At 52.6% G+C, this 27,693-nt stretch overlaps 10 protein-coding genes across 10 annotated transcripts; 4 read left to right on the top strand and 6 right to left on the bottom strand.

Moving 5' to 3' along the window:
• Positions 1 to 2,771: 2,771 nt before the first annotated feature.
• On the bottom strand, positions 2,772 to 4,490 carry VTN00DRAFT_1371 (uncharacterized protein; the record flags this gene model as incomplete). The annotated part of the gene is made up of 4 exons (XM_069427471.1): positions 2,772 to 3,249; positions 3,389 to 3,739; positions 4,113 to 4,334; positions 4,447 to 4,490. The coding sequence occupies 4 exons, from the start codon at positions 4,488 to 4,490 to the stop codon at positions 2,772 to 2,774; spliced, it is 1,095 nt and encodes a 364-aa protein (XP_069292073.1).
• A 2,482-nt stretch (positions 4,491 to 6,972) lies between these two features.
• Positions 6,973 to 7,564, bottom strand: VTN00DRAFT_1370 (uncharacterized protein; the record flags this gene model as incomplete). Its single annotated transcript, XM_069427470.1, has 3 exons — positions 6,973 to 7,171; positions 7,228 to 7,369; positions 7,429 to 7,564. 3 exons carry the CDS (start codon positions 7,562 to 7,564, stop codon positions 6,973 to 6,975), a joined length of 477 nt encoding a protein of 158 aa, XP_069292072.1.
• Positions 7,565 to 9,330: 1,766 nt separating this feature from the next.
• Positions 9,331 to 11,801, top strand: VTN00DRAFT_1369 (uncharacterized protein; the record flags this gene model as incomplete). The annotated part of the gene is made up of 3 exons (XM_069427468.1): positions 9,331 to 9,815; positions 9,980 to 11,134; positions 11,234 to 11,801. The coding sequence occupies 3 exons, from the start codon at positions 9,331 to 9,333 to the stop codon at positions 11,799 to 11,801; spliced, it is 2,208 nt and encodes a 735-aa protein (XP_069292071.1).
• A 343-nt stretch (positions 11,802 to 12,144) lies between these two features.
• VTN00DRAFT_1368 (uncharacterized protein) lies at positions 12,145 to 12,606 on the bottom strand (the record flags this gene model as incomplete). The annotated part of the gene is made up of 2 exons (XM_069427467.1): positions 12,145 to 12,475; positions 12,581 to 12,606. The coding sequence occupies 2 exons, from the start codon at positions 12,604 to 12,606 to the stop codon at positions 12,145 to 12,147; spliced, it is 357 nt and encodes a 118-aa protein (XP_069292070.1).
• Positions 12,607 to 13,930: 1,324 nt separating this feature from the next.
• VTN00DRAFT_1367 (uncharacterized protein) lies at positions 13,931 to 16,112 on the bottom strand (the record flags this gene model as incomplete). Its single annotated transcript, XM_069427466.1, has 3 exons — positions 13,931 to 15,551; positions 15,609 to 15,876; positions 15,980 to 16,112. 3 exons carry the CDS (start codon positions 16,110 to 16,112, stop codon positions 13,931 to 13,933), a joined length of 2,022 nt encoding a protein of 673 aa, XP_069292069.1.
• Positions 16,113 to 16,610: 498 nt separating this feature from the next.
• VTN00DRAFT_1366 (uncharacterized protein) lies at positions 16,611 to 17,544 on the top strand (the record flags this gene model as incomplete). The annotated part of the gene is made up of 2 exons (XM_069427465.1): positions 16,611 to 16,907; positions 17,029 to 17,544. 2 exons carry the CDS (start codon positions 16,611 to 16,613, stop codon positions 17,542 to 17,544), a joined length of 813 nt encoding a protein of 270 aa, XP_069292068.1.
• A 352-nt stretch (positions 17,545 to 17,896) lies between these two features.
• Positions 17,897 to 18,988, bottom strand: VTN00DRAFT_1365 (uncharacterized protein; the record flags this gene model as incomplete). The annotated part of the gene is made up of 1 exon (XM_069427464.1): positions 17,897 to 18,988. One exon carries the CDS (start codon positions 18,986 to 18,988, stop codon positions 17,897 to 17,899), a length of 1,092 nt encoding a protein of 363 aa, XP_069292067.1.
• Positions 18,989 to 19,058: 70 nt separating this feature from the next.
• VTN00DRAFT_1364 (uncharacterized protein) lies at positions 19,059 to 20,361 on the top strand (the record flags this gene model as incomplete). The annotated part of the gene is made up of 2 exons (XM_069427463.1): positions 19,059 to 19,129; positions 19,212 to 20,361. 2 exons carry the CDS (start codon positions 19,059 to 19,061, stop codon positions 20,359 to 20,361), a joined length of 1,221 nt encoding a protein of 406 aa, XP_069292066.1.
• A 914-nt stretch (positions 20,362 to 21,275) lies between these two features.
• VTN00DRAFT_1363 (uncharacterized protein) lies at positions 21,276 to 22,332 on the top strand (the record flags this gene model as incomplete). The annotated part of the gene is made up of 2 exons (XM_069427462.1): positions 21,276 to 21,393; positions 21,743 to 22,332. The coding sequence occupies 2 exons, from the start codon at positions 21,276 to 21,278 to the stop codon at positions 22,330 to 22,332; spliced, it is 708 nt and encodes a 235-aa protein (XP_069292065.1).
• Positions 22,333 to 23,024: 692 nt separating this feature from the next.
• On the bottom strand, positions 23,025 to 27,301 carry VTN00DRAFT_1362 (uncharacterized protein; the record flags this gene model as incomplete). Its single annotated transcript, XM_069427461.1, has 7 exons — positions 23,025 to 24,013; positions 24,073 to 24,352; positions 24,402 to 24,535; positions 24,587 to 24,858; positions 24,911 to 25,253; positions 25,311 to 25,464; positions 25,514 to 27,301. 7 exons carry the CDS (start codon positions 27,299 to 27,301, stop codon positions 23,025 to 23,027), a joined length of 3,960 nt encoding a protein of 1,319 aa, XP_069292064.1.
• Positions 27,302 to 27,693: the final 392 nt, after the last annotated feature.

Below are 27,693 nucleotides of genomic sequence, written 5' to 3'. Positions count from 1 at the left end.
TGACAAGGTCTGAACACCGCTGCAGGCATATATACGTGCAAAAAATATATGCATATCTCACGGGAAAAGGGACTCGTACTCCATACCGTACTTCGCAACTACTGTAGTGCTGGGAAGTACCAGTTCCTGGTGTTCTAATGGCCGGACTCAAAGCCACTCGACTGATGTGCTGAAGGATCTCTTTGCTCAAAAATTTTTTTGTTTTCCCTTTCCCCTTTCGAATAAGGTAAACAGTCCTCTGATCGTCGATCCGTATCACTACGCGTACAGCGAACTCCGTGCTTACTGCACATCAGACTTCCGCCAAGCAAAGAAGATTGTTCGGGGACCAATTTAACTCGCAAGGTTGTCGAGTATTTGTCAACTCCTTAGTTGTTCCAGTCCGCTTTGATGCAAAGACTGCAAAGTCGAGGCGAAGATGATACGGTGTACCTGAGGTCCTGACTCGGTTCACGACCCATACGATCCGTGTCAATCGGATGTTGTACCGGTAATTGGGAAGTGGAGGGCATAGCTAGAGCCAATGACAGCTATTTATTGTGGGGAATCTTCCTCACTCACGGTTCTTTCTTCATAACATCAGTGGCGCTGCTCACTGATGTACAGTATCGGTACAGGTATGTTCATGACGTCCGCCAAAAGTGACGGAAAACCAGAGCGATCTTTCCCAAGGCTGGGAGCAACGGCCGCTACTGCTAGATAGAGCTTCTAAGTTAGTCTTCAATGCCTAGGGAAATGTCAGTCGCTACTGCATAGGGAGTAAGGCTCCCAATCTCGGGGAACGTACCCGAGAGGAGACGCGACTAGCGTCTTTCCCGTGTTAGTAATGGATGATACAGCTACCTATTAATTATTTCACCTTCTCAATACGGAGAAAGCTGACCGCCGAGAGGCGGTCTGTACATACTCCGTACTGCCCATCGTATTGGGTGGCTGGATATGGGGAACGCCTCTTTGACACGGCTCATCAGCCCGAGCCCGGATCCCGAGTCAGACAGGGACTGTAGAAGGGCAGAAAATTCTTATGAGGCAGAAACCAGGAAGGAACACAGGAAGCTGCGTGTGTACGATCAAAGATTCAGATATTAAATCTGATTGAGTTCCTTGTACTCTCCGTACAGAGTCCTCGGGCTGCAGGAGTTTGCTTTGCAGCAGTACTGTGGTAGATAGATGAAAGCGTTGACAAAGTCCGCGATCTTCGCTTCATACACGCCGAAACGCGGCTCGAATTTTGAAGTTCAGCTCGTCAAGTTCAAACTCCTCTCCCAAACACAGCTGCCATAGCGGAATAGACTTGAGCTGCTCCGTGAGGACATTATTATGGCACTGGCTCCTCAACAACACAGTTGCCGTCAACTTGCCGACAGTCTTTGGCTACCTAATGTTTGAATTCACAAATGAGGAAAAGAAGGTTTGACAACAAGAGCGGTACCACGTACAGACGCGCTCCATAATTTCGTGCAAATAGAAAGACGTAAGAAGTGGAGACCCGAGTTGGAGGTACCGAGCGCGTGGCGTCCAAAGCAGTCGGCGCACGCGATGGGGTAACGATGTACAGGGTCCAGTTACTCCGTACGGAGTGCAAGATCTGCAAGATCCATGATTGCCAGCTTGTCACAGCCTCAGGAGTAATAACACTGGTGCACGGGTCAGCGGGACGCCGCAGGAGGTCAGACAAGAAAAAGAAGGAAGTAATTATTTCGTGAACGGGGCGCTGGGATCGCCTGTTGGAGCTTGGACTCTTGGAAGTTGCTGACACACGAACTACCTTAGCGGTTTCAGATTCCCAGTGCCCTGTCTCGTTGAACGGCAAGCAGTTAGCGTTTAGAACATCAGAGGTTTGCCGCTCGGGCGGTAAGGCAAGGGACTGACGCGGTAGGCTTTTCCGCCGTGGTCTGCTTCTCCCCATCGGTAAAAGTGTCGTTATTTTCAAGTGCACAAGAGAAACGGTGTGCTTCCGGTGGAGTGATCGGCTCTAAGCCTGTATTCCAAATCCGTCTAAGAACGACGATGCAGCCAATCACGGAAAACCCGCTGCCAGAGCCCGGATTGGCCTGTTGCTCAAAATGGACAAGAGCTTCTGAAAATCGTTTTACGGTCATAATAGTGACGGATAATCCATGGGTCAGGGAGCTTTCGAATCCGTCTGGAAGGATGGCCAAGGCCACAGGCGCTATTACACAAGTTCTAGAATACACGTGGAACGGGTAAATTAAGCGCCAGGATCCGAAGGGCAAATCGTGGAGATTACATGCCTAGCACCATCCATTTTCCCGACGTGGACGGTACGTGTTAAGGATGTCCAATTCTCATGTCGCCGGACCGGCGGGCTTCCAGAAGGTTTCTTAAAACCCCTTCAAGAGATAAATTTCTACAGGACCCAGTGTAGGTAAGATCGCACACAGATAGTGCTTATCTCCTGACTTCTGCCAAGTTGGCTCGCCGGCAGATCACTGTAGCTGACGACTGTCCCGTCGGCAATAAACCAATGACCAGAGACTCCGTAGAACTCCACTGCTGCGGTTGGTTTGTCCATGCGCCGACTATTACGCTCTGAGGTTCGATTCCATCTCGTTGCAGCCGGGTAAGCCCTCCAATAGAAGCATGTATGCTATCGCGAAGCCACACGGTCAAGTCGAACATTCCATCGCTCTCATTGCTCAGAATCGATGGCCGGAGACTTATCCCCTCGTAAAATGCCTGTCAGAAATCAAGGAAATTTAGTGGCCTTGAACATGTAACCGTGTAATTGTTCTTTCATGTCATCATCGTCAGAGATGGCCCCGTCCTGCTTCAGACTCCTCTGCGCTGGTTGACCGCATACCAGGAGGCAAACGGATGCCCATTCCTCCTAGACGTGAATTTGTAGCCCCACTTCCTTTTGGTGCCTTGTTAACGACATCGACCCTGCTTTTGGCGACGCCAATAGCTGGTACGACCCATTTCCCGCAGCTGCACTGCATGCCCTGCCATGCAAATTTTCCAACGTTTGATCCACAGACAGTGTTTGGACAGGTCAAACGACCTGATAGTGGCGCATCTTCCGATTGTGAATCAAGATTAGACGGTGACGATGGGTCTGAAGAGGTTGGGGGATACGAAGAAGGGAAGAGAGATGGACGCATCCACGTCAGTGGGTGTAAGAAAATGTGAGCACACTCCGGTGCCGCGGGAACCTTGGACTTCTTCTGCTGGCTCTGATTCTGTTGCTCATGCGGCACTATGAACGGTGCAGTTGCTAGGGTGCGTCTGTTGAGGCAAAAAGAAAATTGTTCATCTCATCAGTAACCACAAAGGTATTCTTGGTATTCTAATGTAACTCTGAACAGGGTGGCAACCCCTGTGTTCATGCCTAATATCAACCAGAAGAAAGAAAGGAAGGACTAACCGGCATTTACGACACTTAATCTCTGTTGTCGATTCACCAGATTCATGGGCAGCAAGTGGTCGTTCGTCTTCGAAGAGCACTGTATTCATCTCTGGCGCGCGGCCACATGCTACGCTTTCCTCGACTTCACGGCGGTATAGCCACCGTTGGTAAAGTGGATGCTTTGTGACATCGTCGGGACAGCCCATTTGGTGATAGAGAGACAGCTGTTCCATGAAGCCTTCATTTGGTTCACATAGTGGTCGAGCCTTCCGGAGGATGGCAAGGGCGTCCTGCGGTGTCAGCGCATTACGCTCGCGGTGGAGAAGATAGGCAATGCAAATTGTCGCAGAGCGGGATTTGCCCATGGCACTGTTGTACATGTGTCAGAACAACCTCATACTGCAACCATGTAAATCTAAAAAGAAAATGATAACATCAGGCGACATTGAGCCTCAGAGACTCCTGCTTTGTTAGATAAGGAGAACAGTGACGTCCGAAGGGCAACATGCAAGGTCACATGATACTTGGTAAGTCGATAGACCAAGCCGAAGTGACCGTTTCGCCAGCAGCTCTTCAGAACATCACTTTCGAGGCCACTGTGAACGACAGTGAAAGCCCAACAGGAAAGGTTGCCGGGGAATAGAGATGAAAATAAAAGAAGGCGAAATCGCCAGATGTGCAGAATACCAAATGTATGAGGAAGTTCTCCTCGACTGGGGACAACGGAGCTGTTCTCACTGACCAATGAACTAGGACGCCTCCACCTGCATCCAGGCCAGATTGAATGAAGGCGTTTGCAGTGGCAAAATGTTCGAGGAGATTCTCATCCCCGACATCGTCGACGGCAATGACGAGATGTTTGAAAGGCGCGAAGGTCTCGTCTGGATGCTGCATCCGCAACACCGAGACAACATGTGTGATATTGGCTCTACTCAGTGCAGCTTTGTTCTTGAGCGACAAAAAGCTAGAACATGGCGGGAGCTGTTAGCATGCTCCAAGAAGCGTCTATGACCCGCATCGACTAGGAAGTCTGATAGTGGGAAGCCGCAGGTCTGAGGGGGCGAGCCAGAACCAACCCGCCTATGTAGATATTTTCTCCAGGGATGCGATTCATCGCCATGGCTCCAGGAGACGTGTGAGAATGATGGATGTAATCTATTCCGAAACAGACATCAGGTAACGTAGGATGGGGAAGCTCCAGAAGTGACGGGCTGCAGGTTTAGATGGGCACAGGCTGGACTAAGGTTCGAACATGCTCACTGCCGCGGAAGACAAGATGGCGCGACAGGTCGCCCGAAGCGGAGATTCGCTAGGGCGTAGGGCAAGGGCAAGGGTAAGGCCAAGCTGCTGCAGGCTGCACGTGTATCTCTGTCCAGCCTGAGGCAGCGACGGGCAATGTTGCGAGCCATGGTTTCGCCCGATCAGCCGCTTCCCCCTCGTTCCGGCCTGACAACTAGGAGATGGCTGACTCGTTGCGCAGCCAGCATCGAACCACTTTTTTACCTCTGCTTAGGCTCCATCAGATCCATAGTTGTGATTTGCTGTTCACATAGATCTGGATTGCCTTACCGCCCTTACGGTTGGCCCGATGGCAGGTAATAATTAGAAAACAGAGACCTGAGCCGTCCGTTGCCCCCCCGCCTGTTATTATTATTATTATTATTATCTCAAACAGAGGCTATCTCCCGCTCTGGGTAATAATCGCGGCAATGCGGGTCTCTGTCGGCTGCCTTGTCGAACGCCTGCTTGCATGACTCTGCGACTCCTGCCTGTCTTCATCCGAGATCTCCAGATACGACAGCTAAATCAGTGCGGCCGGTCGTCTATGACAATGCAGATGCAGCGGCCAGGGGTCCTGCATATTGAATCTGTGGATGACTTGTCTGCGTAGCTTCCAAGATCCAGCTGTACCCCTCCTACGCTGTACATAGTATTGTACTGTATGCCCTTCTTTGTTGGCCCTAGGCTTTTCCGCCCTCTTTCCAACGCGTGGGGTGTTCTGGTTGCTAACATGTTCTACAGCATCCCCGAGAGGCAAGATAAATCTTGTGCCGAATTCTGAATTTTTTTTGTGAAGCCTTCAAAGGACCTACCTTGCAACACAGTCCCTTCCTGTCTTTTTGAAAGCTTCTGCCACAGCCCATTCTAAAGCCGCAGAAGATGAACACATTTGGCAAAATAGCAGCGCTACTTTAGATAACTCGTAAAGATTTGTTTTCATTTGGATTCAACTCAGGATATGCCGTCTCAGGTTCGGGCGACGCTATCAACCCACATCGTTCGTTATGACCGTGCCCCAGTCCGAATATGGCCATAGAGCTCGATGTGGGGCGGCCGTCTAGGTATTCCAAATTCAACCTGTGGAGTTTTGCCGCGCAAGGCTCGGGGGAGATGCTGTTCTTGCTGTTATATCATTATTATTATGCTCGAACGCGTAGAAGTACGAGCGTCTGTTAAACAGTCCGGTACGTTGTACCTGACAGAGCGCCGCTGAATTGGAAATGCTTGAAAAAACCATCCCGGGAGCATGTGGAAACGTTGTAGCTCCACACTTAGCAGGGATCCTGAGAGACCACGCTCCCGGCGTTTGTGATCTGAACCCCAAAGGGAACCGGGCAGACCCTTCAATCTTTGAGCCTCGAACGAGGCTGCGGACTGATGTATTCTGGGTATCACTCAGGGCGGGCCCGGCTGACCGGCTCTCATCCGCTGCGACCTCAACAAAAGCTCAAAAGCTTCTCTCATTCCAGTGCCTGTAAAGATAAAGAAGAGAAAGGCCTAGGCGCCTAGGCGCTGCTTCACTTCTCGGCTGTTCTCTCAGCATTCCAGCCTCCAGGAAGCAGGTTGTGAGTTGGGAAGGAAACACTAGGCCCCATCCCCACTTAAGTGATCTCTGTTCCCGAACCGTGTCGACGGGACCTTCTATTTGGAGCAAATCCCGAAGGCGATCAGCGATTCATCTCACAGTCTGCAATGTACCATGTATGATAAAAGTACCGGTGTACGAGGCGCGCTTCACGTAGGGCAGCGCCTCGGGGAGTACCAGGGTAGAATGAGGGGTCAGAAGAGATTCCGTCTGGGACTGCGGCAGCTCATCATTAAACTTCCTTAACTAGAGCCGTGCGCACGGGCACGCAGCCGCAGCCTCTTAAGGCTGACGGCGCCCCGGCAGCCGCCTAGCCTAACTTTATGGCTGCAGCTGTGCTTCAGGGCGCATCCTGCCGCTGGCCTGGCCCGGTTCAACTCGCCTTATGCGCAGCGCCCTCGCGTCAGAACCCGGTTAAACCAGAGAGAGAGCGCTTCTCGATCCATACCTGCCAATTTCCCGAGCCCTCGACTGTTTCCCCGGAGGAAGCAGAAGTAGACGCTGGGAACCATGACTCACTGACCGAGGTGATATCTACTTGTATTATTATTATTATTATTATTTGTTAGCCAGGTCAGCTACGACTTGGTACCGGGCCCCTGGGGGTGTAAAATGGTTGACAGAGCCATCAGGTCTTGGCTCTCACAGGCAAGCTGTCTGATCGACGCGTTAACCTAGACAGACAACCTCCTAGGCCCTGCACCTGCGCAGCCTTGCCGGAGTGTTTCCCTGGGCCTCAAGAGAACCTCAATTGCGTATCTGGCTGGATCCAATCATTATTACAGCCGTTGAGGTCACGACATGGCTGTGGAACCGTGTTCAACAGAGCACAGACAGGTTCTCCCATGAGTTCGTCAATCCAGGTATACAGACGCCTGTAGGGGCTGCTGGGTTGGTTCGAGTGACGAACAGATGTGGTTGCGCTATCGGAACAGCTGCGACACACAATATTAGTTATCCATAACATGCGCGTCCTGTACGTGCTAGGTACGGGGTTCGCTGCATAGGGCCATCGTAGTCTCCAGTGGACTCCTTTCGAGGCTCCGTACGGGGAGTACGGAGTGCAGGCGTTGAGACCTTCAGAGTTGATGCTAAGCTGGCCGGCAGGACCATCAGTGTGGCAGTGCATGCTTCTAGAGGTGGAGCTTGTTTAGTGCAACGGGTCATGCTTTGACAAGGCCAGCGACCGCACCAGGTGGAGCTGAGACTTTTCTAGGGCAGCCCTGGTCTCCGACTGCTCCCTGGTATTTCGAGGGGAAGAGCTGACTAGTCGTGACAATAGATTCAGCATGGCTAATTTCTGTTTGTCCCAGTTCGAGGAGGGTCATGAGATGCTGGTCGAGCGCCTGGAGGGGGGTGTGGTCTCTCCGTCCGGGTCGTGAGCGGGAAGGTCACCACTCGATCCCGAAGAACTCACGGTGACACTTGCTGGGCGGTTATGTGAAACGACGGATGATGGGGGGATTTTCTTGATCTGACTCTGATCTGAAGAGATCTTACCGTCTGCAGTACAAGAGGGCAGGCGTGGTCAGCCGTGGTTGTATTTTTTTTTATTTTACCTTTGTTTACCTGGCGAGTACCGTGCTCTCGCGTACTCCGTACCGCGTAACGATCCAGCAGTATGGGCAGGCTACGCTGGCTGGGCAAAGTCGGACTTTTTTTTTGCCTGGAGATCGTAGGCCAGCGTTCACCGCTCCATGGAGGATTCCTACGGCCTTCTAGCGTGCCACTGGCTTTGGCCCCAACCCCTAGCTACTACGGTGCTATTTGTACTCCATACCGCGTACGGAGTAACCACGGAGTAAACAGTGCGCGATACCGAGTTACGGTCTGTACAGTAAAGAAGCTCCTCGTGCCGTCTGGTTATTATTAATGTTCGAGACAAGGCTCCATACTTCGTCACGGCGGAAGATGATCTGCTGGTGGCACGGCCTGCCCTGTGGAAAGACCCTGGTCGCCATGCCCTGCGGCCCTGCCAGCACCCGCAAAGGACGTTCCCGCGCGGGCCTATCTCAACGGCGCGGTCCCATCTCCATCGGATACTAGCCCTTCTGTCCGTATCACTACGGCCTCTGACAAGTGACAATCTTCCTGGAAAACGGGCTAACCCCGGTCCATCTCCTCACAGTACTAGCATGAGCTGTGCCCACCAGCCCGACCTGCAGCTAGGGCGGATACTGATGCGAATGATGGCCTGAAGCCTCCTCAGGTCGTGCTTTTTCATTAACTCCCTTCTCCTCTCTTCCTGCACGTCTCCTGCCCGACCAAACCCTCCCTGCCCGGTAGAATTGGCTGCTTCCTCAGGCCCGCAGGGATCCAATCCTATCTTCCTCTGCTATCTGCAGCTTCATCCACAGTCCGGCGTCTTTTTAGGTGCGCCCACGGACAACTCATACTACATCACACCTTTTTCCCTTTCGCATATTGGACATATCTTCCCGGAGAACCCCATCTTGCAGCCGTTTTCCGCAAGGCTACTGGCTGGCCGTCCGTTTTCTTACATTTCTTTTCCTTTCGGTACCGCCGTGTTTCAGCATGCTCTCGGTCCCTTCCTGCTTTCCCCGCCATTGAGTCCCTGCTGCACGCGATTGCGGAAAAGAGAGAGGGGCCTTGTGTTTACGCCTGTGGCAGAGAACGTCTTCGCTTGACGAAGCAGCCGAGGACGTGGTTGATCCGTCTAAAAATACAAGCAGGATAGGTCGTTCAGCCCTATCCGATACCGTCGAATCTCCATCCTAAGCCCGATCCTGCTGCGAGGTAGACACGAGAAAGAGCACTCCCGTCTGCTCTCGAGTTCCACCCGTCACCCATCGCCGCGCATTCCGTCCCTATCGACCTCGACAACGATCACCGCGCCTGAGGTTATCTGGCGATCGATCAACGGCGGGGATCGTCTGCTGGTTCTAATCCCCACGACGGCGCTGGCTTCTCAGCTAAACGGTACAGCAAGCTTACCGCCGCTTGCTAGTCTCTTGCCACCACAAAAGGAAACATTGCGTGTACTATAATCCTTCTTTTTTTTTGGAGCTGGAACCAGTTGACTGGTCATCTCCTTTGATGTTTTTACCTGCCAGTGGCAAGCATCTATTCAAGTATGGACTTCCCACGGCTTTCCTCCCCGCCCTCGATCCACATCCATGATTTCAATAATTATGACCGACACCGTCCTGCAGTAGTCCCGCCTTCGGATACCATGTCTGGACAGCCCTTCTCGTCCTCAGGGCCGATGCGAATCCCGACGAAAAATGTAGAGCACTTTGCTCCGCCACCGTTACCTCCTCCTCCGCGGATCAACGATCTCGAGAACGGTCATGATGCCGGCTGGATTCATGCGAACTCCATGGGGGTAGGGGGGATTGGTAAACTGGCTCCAATTAACCCGAGCTCGAGTCTATTTGGAGGCCATAGTCGTCCCGAACCCATCCACAGAAGTGAGAGAATGACCCTGGATGAATTGGGTGGAAGGAGCAGGGCTTTGCCGGTATCAAGGAGTCCCGAGACCCGGATCAGAATTGAACCTCCGAAGTCAACGGATGAGGGATTTCGGAACTCGATCTCTACAAATCTATCTGAGCCCATGTGAGTATCTTCCAAATTAGTTCTCTCAGTGTCAGACCGGCTTCATTCAGCCGTTTCCCTTTGTTTATTTCGAGGGTTACGGAACTATTGTCTTGAGGCTACGACCGCTCGCGGACGGGTTACGGAAATAGACGATAGCTCCAAGGATGCTAACTTGCAAACAGCCTAAAGGGTGAGCAGGATTTCTCTCGGAAAAGTGTGAAGGATTCCTCTGATGCCTATGATCAACACCTTCTGTCAAAGATCGGGAAACCACATTCGCCTCCGCGACAGTCCCTAAATTTGGGAAGTGATAGTCGATCTCCAATCACTACCCTCCCCTTCCATTCGAGGAATACAGGGAGCCTACACTCCCCTGGGGCCACTGATGGCGCACCCGGAACATTAGATCTACGGTGGTACAATAGTCCCCAGTCAGGTGGTATCTCACCGGGGATCTCACCGGGGACAAAAACGGGTTGGAAGGACTATATCGACTATCGAAGCCCCAGCGTCGAGAGCAGCGCACCGTCTTCTGCAGTAGATTTCGAACATTCGGCTTACGCGCGAGAAGCAAGCCGGCGATTCGGGGGCGGAACAACACCGCAGTTTGAAGATAATTTCAGCTTTACTAGTCGTTCAAATAGGGGAAGCTATGACCAGGGTATCTTCTCGGACGTTGAAGGGGATTTCCCCTCGGACGACTCTGGAAATCTCAGGCAGCTTCACGTGGGAGATCGGACACCACCTTACCTTGATGCTCTATCAACCCAGTCCAAGCAACAAGGCATGAAGAGGAGGGCATCTTCCCCGCCTCGGGAACCGATGAGCGATGATAGGCATGCGCTTCATACTGCCACGAGTAACGGTGATCTTGGTCAACGAAGGACAACTGGACATCCTTTCACGAGCACCGCTTCTCCCAACTCTCGGTACCCGCCCTCCCATGGATCGTTGTCATCCGCCTCATCGGCAAGTTTACGAACTGGTTCCTATGCTTCTTCGGCTTCCCTGTCACTGGGTGGTAGTAGCATGACCAGCGTATCTTCGTACGATCGCCATTCTCCTGGGGGACTCTCACCCAGTTCCGATCTTGAACAATATCACGAGAAGTCGATTCTGAACCCTAGCCCTCCCGGATCACTGGCAACTCACTCTGCTGCGAGAAGTCCATCGTTTGCTGTCCCGTCGGAACCCAAAACCACCGCATCAGCACGCAAGATGTCCGTGCAGACCGCACTGAACACATCGAAGCCTGGTGGGCCCCGAATTGGAGGAATGTATATCTGTGACTGTTGCCCTAAAAAGCCGAAGAAATTCGACAGTCCTGAAGAACTGCGGTGAGTCCAAACTTCATTGGCACTTTATATACATTATTTACTCTGGGGTGCCATTCCATTCATTAAATTTTCAACTGACATTAACTCCTATCGCCACAGTGCCCATGAGATGGAGAAGCAATACTCGTGCCAATTTTGTAACAATAGGTTCAAAAACAAGAATGAGGCCGAGCGCCACCAGAACTCCCTTCATCTGCGCCGTCATTCTTGGTCATGCGCCGCCCTCTCAGGGTATCAAGCTGCTTTCCACCCTTCATCATCCCCAGCTGCACAGTCGAGTGCGGGGCCTACACATGATACATGTGGTTATTGCGGTGATGAATTCCCCAACTTCCCTCAGCCGGATTGGGATCGCAGGTTCGAACACCTGACCACAGTGCACAAGTTTGGCGAGTGCAACAATGCCAAGAAGTTTTACCGCGCGGATCATTTCCGGCAGCATCTGAAGCACAGTCACGCAGGGACAAGCGGGAAGTGGACCAACATACTCGAGAACGCATGCATGAAGGATGAGCCGCAATCTGAAGTGAGGCTGGCAAACGTCAACGAACAGGGAGGCAGAGTGCCCGTGAGTACGAGCGGCGGCGGTGGAGCTGGCTCTACAATGCCATCGACGACAGGAACGCTCACCTCGAACACCATCAACGAAGTGTTGGACGAATCTTGAGACCATTATGTTTCCCATCTCCACGCAATCACGTGAAATGGCCCGGCCGTCTTTCAGGGTATCTATCTCTCTGGTTCATAATTCTGCATTTTCGGTCCTCGGAGACCTAGGTGGCATTCTTCATGGCGAACCTTGTTCGTTTCGATCCATTCAGTTCTATTCACTTCCGTTCGCCTGTGTTAGACACTGTTTTTGATACCCGTCTCTTGGGTTTTCCGCTCCGTGCTTCGCCCTTTGCTTGCTTAATCTTGGTTCCGCTTGCGATTCGATTATCTCTACAGTGCAGGCGTCAAGCACCATCATGTTATTGCTTCTTTTGAGCATGTCTGTCCGCTATCGCGATTTAACATCTTCCAAGGGTGAGTTTTGGAGTCAAGAAAAGGGGCAGTCGAACGGCGGCAGGGGAAATTGCCTGCCACATCTTAGAAATGGCAGCGATTGTGACGTGACACGACCTTTTGTGTGTATGATTTGAGGTTGAGGAGTAAAAAGAACCAGGAGTTTTTTTCCCGGCTTTTCTGGTCTGTGTGGGTAACGTGTGCTGCTTTTTGCGAGCGTTCCTCTCAGATTCATCCATTCCCCCCTTTTTTTTCGCTTCCCTTGTCATCATTACACAAGCCTTTTTGTCAACTACATACGTGCCGGATCCTGTTTTGTTCCTTTTCTCCTTTCCCCTTTTTTTGAAGGCAAAATAAAAAATTTCGAGTTGGGCTATATATTATTTGGGAGGAAAAAAAACTTGCTGGGGCGGAAAGTGAGGAAAAGGGGGGTATATATACATCGTCATATTCATCACGGCCGTCATCTACCTATTTATACACATATGCCATCGTCATCGTCGGTATATATGATGGATGATCGATGATACCTGGGTTCTAGTGAGAGCCTAGGTTGTTGTCGTATGTACTGTACATACATCACATTTTATCTTATATAGCACATCGCAGCATTAGCAAGCTAGCGTGTTGGATGTAGTTAGTAATCTGAATTGTTCTGAAGAAAGAATCGTTCCTTGTGCAAACTCCATTGGTCACTAACTTATCTAGAGCAGATCAAAAGAAGGATTTAGAATTTGGGGCTTCGGGTGAATAGAATACGTGACCACACTACCCGTCCCATTCCGTGTGGTGGGCAGTACAGTACCTTGCCTTTATCTAATGACGCCTGCTGGTTAAATTTAAACCAAAATGACCGCTTCTCATGGTGGTCACTATTTAAATCAAATCAAATCGAAATCTGATAGTGGTCTAGTCTGGGTACGAGAGAGGTCCTGCCAAAGAAAGAAAGCTAGGGGTTATTACATTCTCAGAATGTGACAGATTGGCTCAACTATGTACTTATGACTGTTACTGTTGATTCTGTAATGTGATCAATACCTATCATTGGCGCTATTAACTCGCTAGGTAGCTTATTAATCTGATCTAATCTAAGTTAACGTTAATATATGTAGTGAGCCGGGTAGCAACTAAGCTCTCTTGCCCCAAGTTGGTTGTTGATGAGGCATGAAGGTAGGTACCCCAACCGACAAATTGCCTAATTGCCTAACTTTTGAGGGAAATTAGGTAGATATACGGAGAGAATATTATTAGGGCATTAGAAAATAGGACTGGATGATGATATTACTGATGATTGACCAAGACTGTTAGAATAGCATGTTGAGGAGGGGAGGAGGGGGGGGAGGGGGGCCAGTAGCACCCCAAGTGATTGATTAATTCTATTCTTGACATCCGGGCCCGGGCAGGCGGATCACATGCTAATAACTGGAATTTACTAGCGAATCTAACGCAGCAAAAAAGCGTATGGAATTAAGCAAACCAAAAGAAGGGACTCAGAAATCGAGGTAGAGTGCAAAACAAAATACCGTATTAAATTTCGATTCTCATGTCCAAACTAGTAAATTTCGAGGCAGAAAAAAGTGTGAAAAATTTCAACAAAACTCCTTTCACTCCTTCCATGCTCCCTAGGGCCTAGATACAGATTTACAATACATACATGCACCCGTCCCATTGCTTGCTACTCACGTAACAATAAAAAGAGACTTTTCTAGCAATTCAGTAATATAATAACGCACATGCAATGCAATGCAATGCGATGGTAACGCAACTCAACCCCATCGTTATCATATCATATCAAGACGACGCCGACCCGGATGACAAGGCATCCTTGTCCTCGTCAGCGGTCGTCAACCCAGCCGCCTCCCTCGCGAGTCTGAGATCCTTGCCCTTGACCCCGACCTCGGAGAGGTACAGCTTAAACGCATTCAGGAGGTCCGCGAGGGAGGTCTTTAGCGCGGTCAGGACGAGCTCGACATCCGGGACGCGACGCGCCTGGGCCTGGGCATCTGGTTGGCTAGAGGGCGGGAAGGTGACGTCCGTCCAGTGGACGTCGAGACGACCGGCGCCGTTGATAAAATCGTCGAGGGTCATGATCGTCTCAGTGAAGAGTCGCACGACGGCGGGGACATCAGCCTGGACTTTACCGAAGGGATCCTCTGCCAGACTGGCGACGAGGAGGCGCGTCAGAGATTCCGTCGCGTCGATGACGGGGCTAAGGTCGGAGTATGGGCCGCGGCCAAGGACGATGCTGCGGAGACGGCGAGCGTAGCTTTGGCGGAACGTCTGGCCTACCGGGGAGCGGAGAATCTGGGCGATGAAGGGGTGGACTTTTTCCGGGGAGATTTTCTGGTCGTCTGCACCAGTGAGCATCTTCAGTTCCTGCGAGGATTCGAGGAGCTTCTGTTTCCGCTCCGGGCTCAGCACGGCCGTCGAGGCGCGGTCCAACATGTCACGGGCTTTGGCCCGCGCGGTGGGCGTCCAGTCTGGGGACTGCCCGTAGGACTTTGCTGTCGTGCTGATGGCCTCTCCGAACTTTTCATGGCGGGATGTTCCCTTCGGGGACGCTGCGAACACGTTCTCCTCCTTGGGAGGGTTGGCCAGACGCGGCAGTGTCTTTATGGCGGGCTGGGCTTTCTCCGCGGGCTGCGAGTCTTCCTGAGGTACGGCAGCGGATGGTGGGTTCTTGTAGTCATTGATTCGTGCAGTTATTCCCTTAATCACGTCGGTGGAGGCGTTCAGGATCTGTGACCAGGCCGCGCCGCCGTCACGGTCAATGTCGTTGAAAATAGCCTTTCGGCGGTCCGGGAAGCGCTGGCTGATAAAGCACAGCTCCCAGAATGCGAAAGTCTTGACAGTCTCCTTTTTCGCCTTCAAACCATTCAGCAAGCTTCCGTTCGGGTCTTTTGTCTCGGTCGTCAATGGTTGGCCCCGCTTCAAAGGCTCCTGGGCAAGGAACGAAGAGAAAGCGAGGTTCGCCGTCTGCCACAGCAAGAGAAGTAGCCCACCCGACGTAAGACATCGGAAAAGCAGGGACAGGTGGAGGGGAGGAAGCAGTCCGGGAGGGTCCGCTGCAGACCTGGGGAAGTTCCAGAACAGCTTCGCGAAGTACAACGTCAAGCTCCATGCTGTTCGTCTGAGGAAAATCCCGTAGATTATGGGGCCAGCAAGTGTCATCAGGACACTCCTGGCAAATGAGTCGAGCACAGTCTGTGGAATTGCTCTCTGTATTCTCTTCACAACTGGCTGTACCGGGTGGGTCCGCTGGTCTGCAGCCTCCGGGGCCGGCTTTGCAACGGGGATATCGAGGCGGTCTTGGTCGAAGTACAGGTGAACCAGTGACTGCAGGACAGCAAGGAGCATGTGGTAGCTATGAAGATAGATCGGCCGCTCGTTCAGTGAGATTCGTTCGTAGGGCCTGAGATTTTGTTAGGAACAATGCAGCCAGGTTTCTGGACTTGGAGTGATCTCATACCTGGCTGGTTTCACCCATCCCAATTGTGCCTTGTCCGAAGACGACCACACATAGACCTCACTAAACCACCATGCGGAGAAGAGGTACCAGCCAAATGTCTGAGCAACATGGAGAGGGAACAGGTGCTTGAAGGTGCCAAATGGGGAGCTGGTCGCTCTCTGGCCGATGTGCATCTGGCCGACACGGAGGACGAAAACGGCGAGGGCAGATACGAAGAGAAGAAGGGTGCGCACTCCGCATGCACCGAATGGGAGCCATGACCAAAGAACTAGCAGCAGGACGTCAGACATAAGCTCGACATAAATCGGGATACGGCTGTCGGGGCAGTTGCTCCAAGACAGCAACGATGGAGTTTGTAGCGCAGCACTCACATGAAGACTTGACACCAATGAAGAATGCTACAATGTAGCAGACTAGAAGCGCAAGAGCAGAAGCATGAACAAACCTCCGATGAAGCGTGGAGGTCAGGATGCGCCTGTACGGCCGTGGCCTAGCTGCGGCCATGGTGATGGAGCTGCAGGACCAATCTCTTTTTATCAGAGATGCAAAAGGGAATCACAACATGGCCTGAGCTCAAGACAAGAAGCCTCTCCAGCTGCAACGGAAGAATTGAGGCGCGATGAGGGCAGACGTGGAGAGACTGAAGCGGAGCACGAAGTACAGCACTCAGTCTGCTCTGGACGAGCTTCAACGAAACGGATGTTTTTGCGCATCGAGCAAAACACACCAGCCACAGATACAGCCTCATGCAGATACAGCCTCATGATATCACATGACACGTGGCGCAGCAGGGACGTTCCAACTGGCCCCGAAGCAGCCTAGCGCCGAGCGGACCCTGCGGACCCGACGACGTCAACAGCCGCGACGGTTTCGTATCCCGAGGCAGCAACATCGGCTTATCACCAACCTCCTCCCTTCGCCCTCATCCCTTCGCAGTTGACCTGCACCCTTCTCCTCCCTGTCATAGGTACATCGATCCAGACCCTGGTCTGTCTTCCCGTAATGTCCTTCGACCGGTTAAGTTCGCTTGAATCGCAGCCGACCACGCTGCGGCGCGGGGATGTCCCCCAGTACCACGACGACCCCGAGTTCCACCGCCTGACGGAGAATCTTTCAAACCAGCTGTTTACCCTGACGTCTAATATCTCACGACTGTCGAGCCAAGTCGCCCTGCTGGGGACCAAGCGAGATACTGAGCGGGTCCGGGAACGCGTACATAACCTGCTGGAAGAAACGCGCGCTGGGTTCAAGGACGTCGGTGAAGGCATCAAGAAGGTTCAGACGTGGGAGGATGTCAATGTACGTATCCAATCCAAAAGACAGGACCGCCTCTGATCTTATTCTGTCGTATCTACCGCACAATTGGCGATCAATGCCTTATCGCCGGTCCAGGGGATAACAACTGCTAACACCCCTCAAGCCCTCCCAGAAATGGACGCAGCAGAAGCTGTCATCAGAATTCAAATCCACCCTTGAAGAGTTCCAGACCGTCCAGCGCCGTGCCCTAGAGAAGCAGCGCGCCTCCGCAGTTGCTGCTCGTACCGCCATTGATGAAGGCGGCGTTTTTCCCCCATCCGCGGAAGCTCAGCGGCAGCAACAACTACTCGAGGAGCCGCGCCTTGCAAACCAGGCAGAGGTCGACTTCCAGGATGCATTGATTATCGAGCGCGAGGCTGAGATACGCAACATTGAGCAGAGCGTGGGAGAGCTGAACGAACTGTTCCGGGACGTTGCGCATATCGTGCACGAGCAAGGAGGCCAGCTAGACATCATTGCTGAGAACGTGGAGAACGTGACGAACGAGACTAGGGGTGCAAATATCGAGCTGCGCAGCGCGAGCAGGTATCAAAAGAACGCGAGGAAGAAGGCTTTCTGCCTACTCCTCATCCTGGCAGTGATCTTGCTCATCGTCGTCCTGGCTGCCACCATCCCTTGATTATGATGAATTGGTTCAGCCGAATGTCATCCTGTGTCTCCGTCTGTATGATTCTAGCTTCTGGAGTCGTGTTTTCTTGCCATGTCTGCATGATTCCCTCTACTGCAGTTAACGTTGTCCGTTTCCTGTCTGTTATGCAGCTGTTTGGGTCTTTTAACGGGTTGCTTGGCGCATTATGGGAGGAGCAGGATATGTCTTTTGTCATTGGTATCTGATGATTTATCGTACATAGCACATGTTATACATCTCTATATGATACAGCCGTGATATTCCATTGCCCATACATACTCCTTTTTCACCTCTATATTGCCAAGTACAAAACCACAACCGGGGATTCATGTCATATTCCGCTTCAGATTCCGAGGAACCGATTGATTCTCATTCTCCACCCTTCCCAGCTATTCAGCTTCGGTCGTACATCCAGATAGAAGCTCAATTTCCCGGGACCGGCATTCGCCGCCAACCCCGCAGCATTGTTTCCTCCGGACGACTTTCCTTGATAGAAATCTATAACATACTCGATCCTCTTGCCTCCACAGCGCTCCACGACCCAGTCGTGCCGATCGAATGGCCGCTGATATCCCAGCCATCCGTTTATCCGCGCGCGCGGACTCAGGAACTGTGGCTCGACACCCAAACCCCGGAACGAATACAACCGCGGTCCTCCGCACTTCTTGCTGCCCGGATCATCCGCAGGGGCACGGCTTTCCCAGTCCAAAATCTCGGCCCAGGCACGCTCATTGACAGCATTGTGGATCGGAATGATGGATGCCACGGATGTGGCCAGTTCGGTGGGCGAGGTCACCGAGGTAGGGGTGTTATTCTTGCGGATAAGCGCCTCAAAGAACTGCCGCTCGGACGGGTAGATCCAATTGCCGGTTGCAGGGTCGTGACCTGTCTCGGACTCCGCGTTGGAGGGAGAGGCATGCGAGGCGGCGTATGGGGACGGTGCGGGAGCGGGGGTATCTGAAGAGCCGCCGGGCGACTGGGACCCAGAGTCCAGCGCCCGCGGGATACTGCTCACTTCGCGCTCATTGGAGAGCGGCCGTCGCAATTTAGTAACAGGGTCTTCTGACGTCGAGGAGGCCTCTGCGGAGGCTTTGGCAGAAGGCGGGAAAGGGTGAGGAGGAGCGCCGCTGGAGCCTTGGTGCTGCTGCAGCCAGATCTCGCGGGTCTTGTGGTCGACGGGGCATTTCCCAGCCGGAGGGGGTTCCGGCGTGCTAGCACTGTTGCCCATGGTGAACAGATCGAGGGCAATGGCAGCAAGAGGGAGGAAGAGAAGGAAATGGAGGGCGGAGGCGGCGGGATGTGAGCTGGAGCGGACGAGGAAACGATCAAGAAAGCGAAGATCTGACGAGCCCGAAAACGCCGCACGGGCCGCCCTCGCCCTCACCGCCTTGGCTAACGCCGACTCGTTGGCTTGTATAGCTTCATATCTGTACATAAACGGTCCTGCATCCTTCTCCTCCACTCCTCAAACCTCCATAAATTTTCTATTCTGAAGTAAAGGAAACATGGCGGACTCAAGAGACAAGACCGTCTACCGGGCCACCACCACAGCTCCCGTCAACATCGCCGTCATCAAGTGAGTTTGCGATCCTGCCCCTCCACGTCAACATGTTCGATTCATCCGACGCAACAGACAATTTGCTGACAGACTCGATTAGATACTGGGGCAAGCGGGATGCTACTCTGAACCTCCCGACAAACTCCTCCCTCTCCGTTACCCTGTCCCAGCGCTCCCTGCGCACCCTCACCACCGCCTCCTGTTCCGCTGTCTACCCCACAGGTGACACCCTCACCCTCAATGGCAAGCCCCAGGATATCCAGTCCTCCAAGCGTACCCTTGCCTGCCTCTCGCAGCTGCGCTCTCTTCGCCAGGGCCTTGAGTCCGCGGACCCGTCCCTCCCCAAGCTCTCGACCCTCCCGCTGCGCATCGTCTCCGAGAACAACTTCCCTACTGCCGCTGGCCTGGCCAGCTCCGCTGCCGGCTTTGCTGCCCTCATCCGCGCCATTGCAGATCTCTATCAATTGCCCCAGTCCCCACGGGACCTCAGCCGTATCGCGCGTCAGGGGTCCGGCTCCGCCTGCCGCTCTCTGATGGGCGGGTATGTCGCCTGGCGGGCGGGCACCCTCGCGGACGGCAGCGACAGCATCGCTGAGGAGATCGCGCCGGCGTCGCACTGGCCCGAGATGCGAGCCATGATCCTGGTTGTCAGCGCTGAGAAGAAGGACGTTCCCAGCACCGAGGGCATGCAGACCACCGTTGCGACTTCCTCTCTGTTCGCGACCCGCGCGCAGTCCGTCGTCCCAGAGCGGATGGCTGCCATCGAGACCGCCATCCGTAACCGTGACTTCCCTGCCTTTGCGGAGATAACGATGCGCGACTCCAACAGCTTCCACGCCACCTGCCTTGACTCGTGGCCGCCAATCTTCTACATGAACGATGTCTCGCGGGCGGCTATCCGTCTCGTCCACGACGTCAACCGCGCCGTTGGCAAGACCGTGTGCGCGTACACGTTCGATGCGGGCCCCAATGCGGTGGTGTACTACCTCGATGAAGTCTCGGAGCTCGTCGCGGGCACGTTCAAGGCCATTCTGGGCGAGCGCACGGAGGGCTGGGACGGTCCGTTCGGCGAGCCGGTGAAGGACGTCACCAAGGGTGTCGAGCTGGACAAGTTGGATTCCAGAGCCGTGGACGTTCTGAAGAATGGTATCAGCAGGGTCATCCTGACGGGTGTCGGAGAGGGCCCTATCAAGTCCGATGAGCATCTTGTTAATGAGAAGGGCGATATCATCTCGGCTGGTTCCGCCTGATTATCAATGTCTATGATGCGGTCAGAATGATTGAGCATCTATCTACCTACCTAATCTGTTCAACACTTTTAGCTGGACATATGCAGGCAACACATACGCACATGATACGATACCCATTGACTGGCATTGCTGCAGTGCGCCGGGGAGAAGAGAAGAGAAGAGCTTGAAGTCAACATAAGAAAACATAATTATTTCGTTATACATATATCTCAGATTTAATCTTGTTTTTGTCATTCGACTCTTTTTCCTCTTCGAATCCTGTCTTGTTAGGTCTAGTTTCTATACTACATAATAGTCCGCTCTGCTCGATGGAGGACAGCCTAATGTCAGACCGCCACGGGATATAGAAGGAAGTAGCACGTGCAGATCTTGGATATATCGACAGATACGTTGGGGTTCCAAGCATCGTGGCACTACGCCATGCGCCCGGCTCCATGAACCAGCCTAATGACATTCTATTTTCCTTTCAGGCCCCCCGACTAACTGCACACCATATAATGCTTAAGCTTCTTGAGGTTGGGGTAGGGCTTTGTTTCTGATGTTTCTGTCTGTCTTCCAGCCTTGTTTAGGATGGGGTAGGTGATGCAGAGTGCATTAGGATAGGTCTGATCGAAATACTAGTAGGGGGTACTGTTAGGTAGGTAATACATATTTAGAAGCGGGGTTTGCCTCTCAGCCTTGTGGTCCCTTTTCCTTTCCCCTTTCTTCCTGCGAGGAGTGTGTCCGCATGGGGGAAGTTTTCTGGGAAATAGTTCCCTTTTTATCTAAAACCCCCGGATCATATCACTGTTGATGGTTTGTTACTTGTTCTAATACCTACCTACTTACCTGCCCCTTATATAGGTGCCTCTCTGGGGCTCCGTCCTGCGTTCCACCAAGCTTTCTGCCGCATATCTACGGAGTATAGGGATATCATGCAGCAGGGCGCCATGGTTTCTCCGAGGGCACTTTGGGAGTTTGTCGCCAAAATCAGTCGAAGGCAGATCAGCACAGATCTCACGGCAGTTCCAGCCAATTGCTATGATCCATGCAGTATGTTTCTGTCTTTCTCAGGCACACCTTTTCAAGACCCATCTACTAATCCCCCCCCTTTGCGAGAACATTTCACTTCTGACAACCATACCTAATGTGTATAAGATAATGCCATGCTTGAAGCGGAAGTAGCGGGCAAAGGTCCATCACTCTGCAACCCACATTCACCGTGAATCTGGATACCTGCGCAGACTGCGTCGCAAATCAGACTAATAGCAACTGTACCGTGTTGAATGACTCCGGGGTCCCCGGGTCGCTGCGGGACTTTGTGGCATACTGCGCCAACAGTTCGAACGTGGCTCCCGGCGATGTCGGAAGGTTTCTGTCGATCCAGTCGCTTCTGTCACAGGAAGCTTCACTGGCCGCCTCCCAGTCTTCGCTGAAGCGCAGTTATCGTCTCTTGGATACTATCCGACCAGTTCTGTTGTTCCTGCTACCACTACAAATGGCACGGCACCGCCGACTTCAACGAACGGAGCAGCAGTTACCGTATACAGAACGCCACCACCTACTTCTGGTTCATCATCATCATCATCATCATCGTCGTCGTCGTCGGGCTCTCACTCCAGTGCGAGCGTCGTTGCTCCAGCAGTCGCCATCCCCGTCGCCGCCGTCGCCATTAGTCTTTTAGCAGTGGCCTTGATTCTACGGAGTCGGAGAAGAAAACGACAGAGTACTGTTGCTGCCGCTGCTAATAATAACAATAACACGGACCCTGCGAAGGACCAAAAAGATTATTTCGAAGGGAAACCCCAACTACATTCGGATGATTTCAGGCCTGAACTTGATGCCGCAAATACTGCTGCCGCTGCTGCGTCGTCAAGAGAGAACGATCACCCTCAACACTCTAATGACAGCAACATCATTGCTGAACTGCCTGCAAGAGAACCGGTGGGTAGTGAGATGGAGGCAAGGTCCCCTCGAAAATTATCTGCTTGATTGGTTGATTAATGCCTGTGACGATTGACGATTGATACCTCGGTTGGTTGATTGGTTGGGTGGGAATCTGTAGGTACCTATCTATCTAATGGATGGATATGCTGTACATATGTACTTCTAGAACATTGTATGTAGGTTAGGGACCTAATGTATATATTGATTATAACATAGCACAGGCCGGTTACCACTGCAATGCTTTTCTTTTCTCAAGATAATTGTTAATAGTAAGAGATTCCCGTTGACGAACTGTATGTATACTAGGTGGAACCGCCCCGACCACACCTTACTAGCATTACATCAAAAGTATACATTCATTAACATTGGTACTACTCATTCCCGTTACTTTTTAAAGAGCAGGCTAACCTACCTAACTATAAGACAGTGTCGAGGAGATCGATGGATCCATTAGCTCATCTGCCATGTCTGACGGATTGATTCAATGATGCGATAACAACGCGCAGATGAGCGGGTGTTGATCCTGACTCATCGTATATAAGGACAGTAATTTCCATACGCCAATTGGTAAATCAATCTACAGTACTGGGAAGCATCAATGGCAGTGGCCAATGGAGACACTGGCTCAGATCATCTATTTCGTCAGGTAGCTATCTATCTAGGTAGATACCTTTCTAGCCACCTAGGTTTTATATAGACCATGGTCCATAGGCAAGTAAAGTCCCACGGCCAAGCCATCACAGCAGAGCCAACTTCTTGAACTCCTTCACAACAGGCGCGTCACGTTTTGCGCCAACAGCCTGCTGTACCTCCCACAGCACGCCTTCACCACCGCCCGGTCGAGGCAACTCCTCACCACCCTCCGCTTCCTGCTCTTCCTTCTTCTCTGGCTCCGGCGCCGGGATCTCGAATACCTCCTCCCGGCAATCCGCACACATCTTCAACACCTCCTCCAGCGCCCTCTCCACGGCGGCCGCGCGCTCCCGCATCCCGCGCCGCAGCAGCGCCTCCACGAGCGCCTGCACCTCGTCGATGGTCGAGTTCATCCGCTCGATGAGTCGCCGGACGCTGTTGACGAGATACTCTTCCTCGTAGACGGTGCCCTTCTTGCCGCGGGCGCGCTTGCGCTCTTCTCGTCGGCGGGTCTTCGACGTCCGTCGTGAGGAGACAGTTCCGCCCGTGTACCGGGTGAACATACTGCGGCCTGCGGCGGTCGAGGCGTCTGTGGGTGCGAGGGAGACGTTGTCGGGGATGTCGGCACCGGCTTCGCCAGCGGCTGGGTCGCCGCCGAAGAAGGCCAGAGGGTCCGCGGCGCGTTTGGCGCGGAGCTCTTGAATGCGGGGAACCTGGGCCTGCAATTGGGCTTTGCAGTCTGCGAGGAAGTCCGTGGTGGAACCCATTGCGTCCGCGAGACCCGAGTCTACTATGTCCGAGACAAGGTCTTGCTTGCCGTTCAGGGCCAGCAGGCGCGTGGCGTCGGCGAAGCGCGAGCCGCGGCAGAGGAGACGGGCTGCCGTGGGGATGTCGTGCAGGTGCTCCGCATGGATATTGGCTGCGGAGACATAATCGCGGCTTTCTTCCAGCGTGGTAGCAAGGTTGAGGGCATGCTCGTTTAGTTCGGGCTCCGGAAGGGGGACCATAAGGGCGCAGTAGAGGGATTCGCGCCAAAGATGGGCGAGCTGGTAGGCTTTGTAGGCGGGTTCGTAGAGGGAGAGGGATTCGTAGGCTGAATTCGGTCTTGTTAGCTATGTCTTTTCAATAAAGGACGTCTGTGAAGACACCCACCTATGGCTGCTTCCTTGTAGTTGGACTGGTCGTAGAGGTATTCAGCGTAGACCTGCGTCATATCGCGGAGCTGCTCTGGTTGATACTTGTATAGTTCGAGCGCCTCCTTGTACAAGGTGTGTTTAATTGCGTAGAGCTTGAGCTCATCATACTCGTTAAGAGCATGCAAGTGCCTCAGTGCCTTTGCAAAACGGCCCAGGTAATTGTCGATTTCGAAGCGCCGTCGGAGATCGGGCAGCTGCTGTAGTTTTCGCAAGAATGGAAGATACTCTCGAGGGTCCTCAGACACTGTTAGCACCGGGCATCCCAGAAGTTGAAGAGGCACTTACCCTCTGCGCTTGCTGAGCAACCAGGAGAGTAAGCTCAAGGTCATAAAGACCCAGAGAGTAATTGTACAACTGGTTGACATCCGTCAAGAAGCACATATGCTCGATTGCCTCCTCCGCTTGCTCCGAACTTTTTTCTGTAATACTGTAAGTCAAGCGACATGCCAACATCTCTGGTGCACACTTACCTCTCAGGCGGGCAACCAGCTGTAGACCAGCCTCTAGGTCAGGTGGCGACTTGCATACATGTGCAGTGACTAGGTTCTGCAAATTGGTGTCCACTCTGTTTTTGAGGGTAGCTAAGAAGGCGTCGCAGATACGGTTCACCTTGCTGCCTTTAGTAGGCGGCTTTGCAGGTGCAATATTCGGAGCAGCGACTGGCAGCTGCGCACTAGCCACAGCTTCAGCTTTGGATAGCTTCAGGGTATCTTTATACAGAGTCTCAGAGACATCCTCCTCCCTATAGGCAAATTAGTATGCTTTACCGTTTACACAGACACAGGCAAACATACTTCAAGCGTGAGAGGAACTCGTCGATCCATTCGACCTTCTTGACTTGGTCGACAAACAACTGGATATTCTCCATGAACTGCTCAGGAGCATAGTCGTGGAGGATGTTCATATCTACCATCTGGCTCCGACAAGCAAGGAATGCAGAACGGTAGTCCTTTTTGTCGATAAAGTTTCGAATACCAGCCAGAACCAGAGCACGGGGGTAAATAGTCTCAAGATTTCCTCGAGGCATCTGCAAAGTAAGCGCAAACATCGAGGGCATGACTGTTACCAGACGCCCGCCGCGTTCAATGTTTCTGCATCGCTCATCTTTCTCAGGCGTGTCACCCGGTACCTCCATGTCTGCAAAGCAATATTAGCAATTGCCTTTTAGAATCACCGGCTGAGAACAAAGCTCACCTTCCACGCTAGTAATATGAACAAACTTGAGAAGGTGTTGGGTTGTCGTGAAGATAAGATGTGCCGGCGTTACGGTGAAAGAAGTGCAGTTCTTTGCCAGAAGACGCTGGTTCGCATAGAGTGCGCCTGTCTTCGACATTGAGAACAAAACACCCTATCCTAGTCAGCGAGTTTTCAATGAATTGACGTTCCTTAAGTCATACTTCTTCTTCAGTGATTGAGACGGCCTTCGCCCAAAAAGTGTCCACTCCGGGGCAGTCGGGCCACACGGTAACGTCAAGTTCGTCATTTGAAAGGGGGGTTATAGTGGAATATGAAATTGGCCCAGGACGCTTGGTGTTTGAAAACCACAACCGATCATGGCCGAGGCTTGCAAAGATCGAATATAGACGCTCCGATTCCGAAGCCTGGTATGCGACCTTGGTGATACGGGTTTCCAATGTCGTCCTCCCAATTTGAGGCTGGTACGGCTCAAGGTGATTCAGAATGTATACTTCGTTGTCTTTCAAAAAGGCGATCTGTCGAGGTCGGCTTTCTGGTGCGTCTGGCAACGGATAGCTTGATTCCAGTACAGGGGGAGGAGGCGGCCCTCTCTTGAGAGACCAGGCAAACACGGAAAATCTGTCCCTCATCAAGACGGCGATGCGTCTGCCCGACTGACTAAATGCAACATCGACGATGTTGGAGTCTAGCGTCACTTCGCAATGGGCCATCGGGGGAGGCACCCCCGACAGTCTCAATGGGGTCAACTTCAATATCTTTCCATCGATGACTGCGACAGAACCAACATCGTCAGGACTGATCGTCGAACCGTGACAAACGTCGAACACCCATTCTGCGTCTAGAATAGAGCGCGTTGAACCGACGACAGACCGTAACGCCTTCTCCTGATGCCATCTAAAGGAGAATGGTCGCTTATACTCCGGGTCAACCAAAATTGGCACTTCCTGTTTTAGATAGTAGTGGTAGTTGCCCATTGTCCAAAGCTCTATCCTATCCTTGAATTGGACAGCAAGGACAGTGGAGTCGATATTCCAAGCCAAGTGGATGTCCGACGCCCACGATGCCCGCTCGTCTTCAGTGAGACGTAGGGTAAATTGGCCATGTCGTAGGCCGTTTCTTTCAAAGAAGACCACATCAATTCGATCGTCGAGACGTTGAATACCCGCGATCAGATTCCCAGCTGGCCTCCAGCTTAGAGCTCCTTCGAGACCGTCCACAGGTTCACTGACGCTATCTAGGGTACCTTCTCTTGAATAGACCCTGATAACTCGACGGATGCCGGTCTCGATGCTGTTGACCGCAACAAAGGCACCATCACCTCGCCAACTGATCGTGGTCCTTCCGTCATCATAGCTGCTCAGCTTGCCCTCATCAACTTTCTCGGGCATGGTTGGATCCCGCATGGCCTTAGCTCGCTTACCCTGGAACTGGGTTTCCTTCTTCCCCCAGCCGACGGAGACATGTCGCGAAAGCTTGAGGTCTTCCGGGGTGAATGTGATCTGCGCGACATTCTCAAACTCTCTGGTCATGTAAAGAAAGGTGTTAGCCCTGGTGGTGATCGCTAGAAGTTCCTCATCCGGAGACCAGGCGGCGGCGGTGATCCCCACGTCGACGGATCCCACAATCTCGATCTTGTCCTCCCCCGGCTGAGGCTCCTCGCGGACGACAATAATATCACCTCCTTCCAGTACCAGACAAGCAGTCAGGGTGTCCGCGAAGTACTGGAGGGACAGGACGCGATCGCACGCCAAGTCGGGCAGCGGACATGGCGCATCCCACGATGCGATAGACTCAAATGACTCCGGGGTTGCAGGGCCAGTAAAGTCCGCATCTTGCAACTTTCTTCTCAGGTCTATGACTGCATCTCCCTCTGTAGGTCCAAAGGTGCAGATTACAGCGTCCGAGGCTGCATCCCACGCCGTAGCTGTCAGCGGTAGCTCGCCCTGGAGCTGCACCTCTGTGAGGCGCACGTTTTTCAGGTTGCGCATCTTGCACCAGATATTACCCCGCCTCCATGAATAGACTGGATCTTTCGCCTACGGAGACAAAGCTATCTCCCGGGTGAAAGATAGCGTTTCACAGGGCGGTCTTCTGTGTTTTGCTGGTCGCGTTGGTCGCGGAGATTCCAATATCAGACTTCGGACCCAAGGTTTTAATTTTCTTACGGACAAGGTGAGCTACCGGCCAATGACTTCATCCACATTTCAGATGTGTCGGCGCTTCTACACCCACGTAGCTCGACGACGCCTACAACCCGCGAATTACCTGCAGGAATAATACGCAAGGGAAAGGAAATTCAACAGAAAATTTTTCTAGATTTGTACATGATTTCCAGATGCTTGGATGAGCGATCACTGCGCAATCGCATGTCCCTCGCCCA

The sequence above is a fragment of the Thermoascus crustaceus genome (assembly GCF_041956765.1).
Source record: "Thermoascus crustaceus strain CBS 181.67 unplaced genomic scaffold VTN00scaffold_1, whole genome shotgun sequence".
Lineage (NCBI taxonomy): Eukaryota > Fungi > Ascomycota > Eurotiomycetes > Eurotiales > Thermoascaceae > Thermoascus > Thermoascus crustaceus.
This window is presented reverse-complemented; position numbering and strand designations above follow the sequence as displayed.